The following is an 8,468-nucleotide window of genomic DNA, read 5'->3' as shown; positions in this document are numbered from 1 at the left end:
TCCAGACCCAATTCTTGAATTTACTAGCTGTGTGACTTTAGACGGGCCATTTAACCTCTCTGGGCCTCAGCTTCCTCCTTTGTAAAATGGGGAACATAATGCTATTTACCTCCCAGGGCTTGAGAGAGGATTAGACGAGAAGTGTTTTGAACACCGCAGAGCGCCATATAAACATGACTCACTGTTATGGAAGCGATAAAACTGGTTGCTGTTCACATTTATTATAATCAATTCAGATATAAATGCACTATACCATGGCCCCAACAGCCCTGAGGTTACCATTCTGTCCTGTGGCCCCAGTACACGCCCTGGGTTTTCTCAACTGCGGGCTTCTCAGAGCTCCTTGGAGGTGTGACATTTGGGTTTGTCACTACCCAAACACATAATTGTATCTACCAGGCCTAGGAGTCTGAATTTCAAACTTATTCTTCATATGCCTGTGTATGTTTACATTCATAATATCTGTGAAAAGAACCCCTCCCCTCACACACTCCAAAATACAGTATTGTGCAAAATACCAGTCTAGGAAGCAACACACTAGGGTAACAACCTTTAATGTCCTAACAAAGCATCTTAGTAGTTGGACGCAGAAGAGTTACACTGACTCACGGAGGATCACGCGAGGCCCAGCGGGACGACGTTTCTAGTTCCTTCCACCAGGTTTAGAAAACAGAAGGCTCTGGCTGGATTTGCTGGACATTTCTCTCTTCAGCATCTCCCTTCCTTGGTCCATCTTTGGGGTGCCTTTTCTGGCTCCAACCTACAACAAGCAAGAGCAACAAATGCCCAAACTCTATAATTGTAGGGAGATCCCCAAATATTTCTCAAATGGCATTTTTTTTTACTGAAAATAAAATCTTTGTTGTAAAAAATATTTATATATACACATAGACGTGAGCAAAACGAAGGTAAAATGATCCACCATTATCACACTACCCACAGGTAACCTTATTCACATTTTGGTGTACACTCTTCCAGATACACAGATAACGTTTTCTTCTGACATTTGCATCTTTTTTTGAACCAGGAGTTTCTGATGATAGGCAATTTCATTGGGATGGACTTTCTCTCGAAAAGCTGTTACTGAACTGAATGCCTTATGTCTCTGATGTCTTAGGAGGGTAAAATGCAGCATACTCTAGGGGGTCTGTCTAATCCTTTTCTGAGCACTACTCCTGGATCCAGGCAGCCATGTGTGTGACTCTGTCCCTGGTCATAGCTGATCGGGCACTTGGCACAGGCTGGGCTTTTAAGATGGTCACTCCCAGGATTTGGGTTATGGGTTCTAAGATGCTACTTGCTTCCTGGGCTGGTCCTTTGAACTGGGGGACCATGAGGTCATTCCTTCCTGTCACATGACTGGAGAGAGCAGAAATCAGGGGAGACACACAGAGACACAGAGAGGAGATACGGCCTGTGTGTGCGTGTGCGCACGCTTGTGTGTGTGTAAAAGAGATGATGCCTGAGATCTGATGGCTTACCAGTTCTATTTCGAGGCCAGTCTCTCTTTCAGCTCCCAGTTTTTATGAGGCACTCACCCCTATATCCTTAAAAAAGCCCCCTCCACCCCCCTTTTTTTTTTGCGGTACACGGGCCTCTCAGTGTTGTGGCCTCTCCCGTTGCGGAGCACAGGCTCCGGACGTGCAGGCTCAGCGGCCATGGCTCACAGGCCCAGCCGCTCCGCGGCATGTGGGATCTTCCCAGACCGGGGCATGAACCCGTGTCCCCTGCATCGGCAGGCGGACTCTCAAACACTGCGCCACCAGGGAAGCCCAAGGCCCACTCTTGGGGAAGGAGTCGCCCAAGTTACACTTGGCAAGGAACCTGGAGGAAACCTTTCTGTACTGAGGAGATCTTAGACACCAAACTTCTAAGCTCAGGCTGGAGGGCAGGGAGAATGGGAAGCTGGCTCTTTGCTCTTAGCCGAAGCACCATCTGCCCCGCTTCTGTTAAAGCCAGAGGCAGCGTGAAGTTCCAGGGGGTCTCACATCTCAGAGAAGCACAATGTTCCCACAACATCCGGGGCCCATCCCAATATCTCCTCTGCCATTTCACATCCGCAGGTGGTCCTCAGACAAAACCTAGATGTAGGGCAGTTTCTGCCTCCTCCCAGCTCAGTCATATATGTGAGTGAATAAGTAACAAACTTCCAGTCGTTTCCACTTTGCAGGGTGGCAAACGTCTCAGATCAAGTGGGGCCCTCAGGATGCTCTCTATCCTCTTAACATCCTGCTCTGGGGAGTAACCACCTTCTGGTCTTTGCACAAGGATGCTGGTTGAGAAGCTTCTATTTTTCAAATATATCCCTCACCTAGAATATCTTCGTTTCTTCCCATGATAATTTGGTTGCCTCAGCATGACTGTGGCCTTTTATCAAACTTGAATGTCTCCTATCTCATATTCAACCAAAATGTGTTTGGCTTTCTAGCTTCCTGAGAGCTCGCCTCTACTGTCTGCAAAGTGGGAACGTGGACTGGCTTAATTCCAGTTCCAGGGCTGATTTGTCAATGGCAATGTTTCAACATGTTCAAGATTTCATAGTCTTAATTCTCAACTTTGAAGAGAATTCTAGAGGATGCTTCCTTGAAATTTCAGAGAAATGCCACTGGAAATGTATCAGGTTTATTACCTGGAGGTTTATAACCTAAAGGAGGAAAAGCTAGCACTCACCTGGGTGTCAGATCTGCACTGATTCCCAGCTCTCCTACTGAGCTGTGTGGCTCTGGACAAAGAAAGTCTCTGAGCCTCAGACACCTCATCTGTAAATTGGGTATAATAACAACACCCACCCCATAGGGTTGTTGTGAAGCTTAAAAGAGATACTGCACGTCGAGTGTTTGGCTCTGTGCCCGGCACATGCCAAATGCTCAGTACATAATAGATGTGGGATAACTGTCAACTGGGCTTCCTGCTGACGTTCTAGGGTTTTCTCTCTTCTCTCTTCTGGCTCACCTGGAAATGTGAGTTCTGCATCTTTGAGTTCTTCATCAGCTCTCCAAACATTCGTCTCTTTAACACAGAAAGAATATTGACAAAATTTAGCGTATGTTCTTCTTTGCCTTTTGCATCAGAGAAAAATGGATTTTTCTCAACTTTCAGATGCTACCCATTTGGATGGAATGTTGAGCCTTCCTAGGTGAGGAGGTGAGGATAGAGGTCTGCAGAAGGGGGTGTGGCTTTGGGGCAACGCTACACTGTCCTGCTGCACCTTTTAGGGAATCTCTGTTCCAGATTCCAGCAGAGAAGGAGGTGGTCAACCAAGAAGGCTATGAAGGATACTGTATTCTTCTTGGAGGACAGATCTGCTTTAGCTGGAAGCAGAGCCTCCTAGATCAGTGGAAGAGGCTGTAGATGTCCAGTGGCTTTCCACCCAGTGGAAATGTTGAAAGCTCCAGTGGCTAACCTCCCTGGCAGGGACTACAGGGGCCTGTTGGGAAGCCAGCATCACTGAAAACCTGGAGCTTGCCGCTCCCCTGGGGTTTGATTACTATTGCTGACCCTGATCTGCTCAAGACCCTGCACCTCAGGGGCAGCTCATCAAAGAAAGAGCATCCCCTAGGCACTGGAGACACAAAAGTGAGAGGGAACTGGGGTCTCCCTTGCAGACTGACACTCCGCAGGTGAATGTGCAGTGGTGTCAGGAAGGAGACGTTCTCCTAGAGCCCTGAGCATCCACTGGGGTCGCCAACCTGATTCCTACAGCGGCCAGGAAAGTAAAAGAAGTGGGTGAAGTGAGCTGGGGTGGTGGTGGACAGCAGCAAACACATGAGCCCAGGGCCTTTCTAAGGGGCCTGGAAGATGGAGGCTTGTGATGGTGGCTTGTGGGTCTGTGGGCCTAGGGTCGCCAGATCTTCCAAGTTTCCCAGAGAAGCTGGAAATCCAGAGTATTCCAGGAAACTGCCCTATTTTGAAATGTAACTTCAAAAAAAATCCCATGAGCCAAATGGAATATATCTGTGGGCTGCCATCTTGCGACACCTGGTTCAGAACCTCCCTGCTTGGTGTCTAGTTGGTGCTCAGTAAATGTTGGAGGGGTTGCCAGATAAAATACAGGATGCCCAGTTAAATCTGAATTCCAGAATGAAGCCAACAAATTTGTGAGTGTGAATATGCCCCGTGTAATATTTAGGACATTTATACTGAATAGCTTTTGTTGTTTATCTGAAATTAAAATTTAACTGGGCATCGTGTTTTTGGTTTGTTTGTTTTCCCCTAAATCTGGCAACCCTACCGGGTAGTCACAAAACTCAGGGAGGAAATAAGGCTGTCTTTTGGGACAGGGCATAGGTGCTTACAAGACTCTTCCATTCTCCCAGAAGGATGCTAACTCTACCCTCAGAGGACTGTCTGTGAAGGCTGATGGGCCCGTATTGAACTGACAGTTGCCCTCCAGGCATTTTCCGTGGAGAAGACCTCGAGCCTGCAGCCACTCAGTATTTATCACAAACTCAGTTGAGACAATCACTATCCAAATTCCCAGATATTATAAAGCAGGGGTTAGTTTTAAACCAACAGCCTTCTTCTCTCCCACCCCATCCCCCGCCTTTTTTTTTTGCAGAACCGTTTATCCAAGCAAAATCCCATGAGGAACTTGGGGTATAAGATAATGGAGAGCTTCTCTGGCGGGAGAAAGGTGTGTGTGCTTTGAGAGTCACACCTTTCCATGGCACCCAAAGGCTCCAGGGAACCCCAGTTTGAACATTGCTGCAAAATTCCTTCCTGGATTAAGTTCCGTCAGTGGGCAACTGGGCACTGAAGGGCAGAGCCTGGCCCCTGTGCACCTGCTTTTCCTGAACTTTACTGAACACACTGGGATGTGATGAAGGGGGTGCGGGAGGGTCTTCTTCTTTAGCCTTCTTCTATCCGTATGCTGCATAGGCCTGGCCACATGGTTCTACTTCATCATTGTGGGTGGAAGAGTACCACCCCAAGCCCCTCCCATCCCACGCTCCTCCTACACAACATCTACCAATTGTGGGGCTTCCCTGGTGGCGCAGAGGTTGAGAGTCCGCCTGCCGACGCAGGGCACACGGGTTCGTGTCCCGGTCAAGGAGGATCCCACATGCCGCGGAGCGGCTGGGCCCGTGAGCCATGGCCGCTGAGCCTGCGCGTCTGGAGCCTGTGCTCCACAACGGGAGAGGCCACAACAGTGAGAGGCCTGCGTACCGCAAAAACAAACAAACAAACAAAACACACAAGTGGCACGGAGGAAGCCAGAATCTTGAGAATACCTGGGCCCAAGGAAATCTTGGAAGATAGTGAGTTAAAGAGAATAGTGAGGATAATGACGATGGTAGGAGAGGGTGAATGCTTTGTGGTCCTATGTGCTAAGGCTTTTGTATACAAGCTCCCATTGGGAAGGCTACGAGCTAGGTGCCATTTTTATTCTCATCTTAAAGAAGAGGGATCTGAGCTAATTAAGCAGAGGGAAGGTTAGGGGCTTTTCCTGGCTGAGACCACAAGGCAAAGCGGTGGTCACGCCCCCTAGCCAGGACTTGATTGGCTGGAGATTTGATTGGCAGGAGAGCTGAGCGGCTTCTCCTGTCAGAAGCAGCCGGTGCCCTTCAGCCTTTCTTCCACTTCAAGCCCTAAGAAAGGGCTTGCGTGCTTCCCAAGTGGCAACTTCTGTGCATTTAAAAATTTCCTCTTGAAAATCCCAGCCTTAGCCCTTTCACAAAAGGTATCTGGGTCCTTTCTTGGCCGTGGCCTAGTCGTATTCACCAAAGAGAAGAGCGCGTCCCATAAGAGCTGGCGGCTTTGGGAGGACCGGGGAAGGCGTCAGCTGGCAGGAAGCTCCCTGAAAGAAATAGAGGAATCCCCACCCATCCATGAGCTGCCTATTCCTCCCCCTTAGAAACGGGGCTTGTGATGTGCCAGGCACTGCAGGCATTTTGCCATTTAACCCTCCCACTCCCCCACGGAGTAGGCCCCTTGCTAACAGTTTTGGTTGCTTTTGTTGAGGAACCTGGGATACAGAGGTCAAGCCACTTACTCAGGGTCATTCGGGGCAGCGGTGGGGCTTGACCCCTATTTGTTTGACTCCAAATCTGGCCTCTGAACTCTGAGAGACACTGCCGGCTTCTCGAGTGATGTGGGAAGTGGATTCGAGTGAGCACGGCCTGGGCCGCGGTTCCCGTCCCTCTGCCACATGGACAGAGCCACAGACCCAGTTCGCTGTGAAGGCCCAGCATCTTATACCAAGTCTCATTTTCACAGCCAGAGATATTAGTGTGGAAATAGGACTTTTGATTCTTGAAAGGTCTGCTTGGTGAAGAGATGGTCAAACATTAAAACTACAAACTCCATTTTTTTGGGGGGGCAATTCTGAGGCTAAAGATGTGTAATTTCATCTCAGTGCTTCAACACTGCCACCTCTGTGAACGGGTGAAGAGTTTAAAAGTTTCATACAGGAGGCTAAAAAACTAAGGCTCCTTGTGAAAATACTAAGTGTAAAACTTAGAAAAGAGGAATTCTACTTTCTGTTCATTTCTGCTTAAAGACAACGAAGATATACTCCCTGGAAGGAACGGATGCCAAGACAGATGTATACAAGTGCCCTTTAGGATCCAGCAAAACTTTAAAATGTATTATTGTTTTCTTCCTGACAAACAGGCTGGCCTGTCCCTTGCACTGTGTATGAATGAGGCAGCCCATGAATAATGCATGTGAAGCCTGATTATGTAAATCCTCAGGTTTTCAGTACATGACAATGGCTTTTTTTGGGCCCTTCTCTGTCCCATTCTGTGGTCTGGTGTCTCTGCTTTGGGGCCTAGTCTGCCAAGCCCGGGGGGCGGGGGCGGCATTTCGGGGAGGGGTGAGCTCTCCAGAGGGCACATCAAAGGGAAAGTCACAACTCTGTCACTGGCCCAGCTCTCCCTGGCATTGCTTGGTGTGAAAGGAAACTGTCCTCTGCCTGAGGCAGCCCGATGACACATGCAGACTAAGGCCTGTGATGTTTAATTCACAGCAGTGAGCACTGGAAACACCGCATCCAGGCTCCCTCAGAGCAGGACAGCCACTTTTCATTTCTGGGGCTCTAAGCCAGAGAGCCTGCTGTCTGGAAACCTATTGCCTGGAAGGTTCGCAGGATGGAGGGCAGGCTTCTGCAAGGAACTATCTGACCATCACCTCCTGGTTGAGGAGAAGGGCACCCTTCTATGACCTTGGCCTCCTTAGAGCTCATGCAGGCAACAAACATGCACATGCAAATACACACACATGCAAACACACAGCACATACTCACATGTACACAGATACACGCAAGCATGCGTGTACCAATACACAGCCCCAAGTCAGAAAGACTGGAGTACTATTCTGGCTACTCAGAATAGCAAACCCAAATCTTTATTCTCAGAGAGCTTATTCCTCGGTGTATCCCTGGCACCTGGCAGAACAATGAAAATCACAAGCGCCGCCTTTAAAAACACTCGGGCTGTTCACTCAACTGATTGTGGTCATCATTGCAGGAGGCAGGGAAGTCAGATCATGATGCTGGACACCCTTAAGCTCAGTACAGTGCTGTGTGTCAATTATGTCTCAATAAAACTGGTAGAAAAAAGAGTTATCTGGATAGAAAGAACATGATAAAATACACGAATTATCAAAAGTTAAAAAAATACAGACGAGCTAGACTATGAGTCTCAGAAAGCACTGTTCACAACAGCCAGGACATGGAAGCAGCGTAAATGTCGATGGAGGAGTGGATAAAGAAGATGTGGTACAAATATACAGTGGAATACTACTCAGCCATAAAAAAGAGTGAAGTAATGCCATTTGCAGCAACATGGATGGACCTAGAGACTATCATACTATGTGAAGTAAGTCAGACAAAGACAAATATCATATTATATCACTTATATGTGGAATCTAAAAAAAATGATACAAATGAGCTTAGTTACAAAACAGAAAGAGACTCACAAACTTTGAAAACAAACTTATGGTTACCAAAGTGGAAATGTGGTGGGGAGGGATAAATTAGGAGTTTGGGTTTAACATATACACACTATTATATATAAAATATATAATCAACAAGGACCTACTGTATAGCACAGGGAACTCTACTCAATATTCTGTAATAACTTATATGGGAAAAGAATCTGAAAAAGAATAGATATATGTGTATGTATAACTGAATCACTTTGCTGTACACCTGAAACTAACACAACACTGTAAATCAACTATACTCCAATATAAAATAAAAATTAACTTAAAAAAAAAGAAAGTTTAAAAAAATAGAGGCAAGCTAGACTATGAGTCTCAGAGAGGTTAAGCTGACATATATCTATAGAATCTAAAAAAAAAAAATGTTGTGATGAACCTAGGGGCAGGCCAGGAATAAAGACACAGATGTAGAGAATGGACTTGAGGACATGGGGAGGGGGAAGGGTAAGCTGGGACGAAGTGAGAGAGTGGCATGGACATATATACACTACCAAATGTAAAACAGATAGCTAGTGGGAAGCAGCTGC

General features: G+C 47.2%; 1 protein-coding gene across 1 annotated transcript in view; it reads right to left on the bottom strand.

Moving 5' to 3' along the window:
• Positions 1–643: 643 nt before the first annotated feature.
• The window catches only part of LOC309808808 (forkhead-associated domain-containing protein 1-like), a gene marked incomplete at its 3' end in the record, with an annotated part of 105,294 nt that continues 97,469 nt past the window's right edge, over positions 644–8,468 (bottom strand). The window contains exon 18 of the mRNA XM_082629383.1: positions 644–760. Within this exon, the coding sequence (XP_082485509.1) occupies positions 644–760 (117 nt within the window). The remainder of the gene's footprint in view (positions 761–8,468) is intronic.

This window comes from Mesoplodon mirus (genome assembly GCF_964341445.2).
Source record: "Mesoplodon mirus genome assembly, chromosome: 7".
Classification (NCBI taxonomy): domain Eukaryota; kingdom Metazoa; phylum Chordata; class Mammalia; order Artiodactyla; family Ziphiidae; genus Mesoplodon; species Mesoplodon mirus.
Note: the sequence above shows the minus strand (reverse complement) of the source record. Positions and strands in the feature narration are given on the sequence as shown.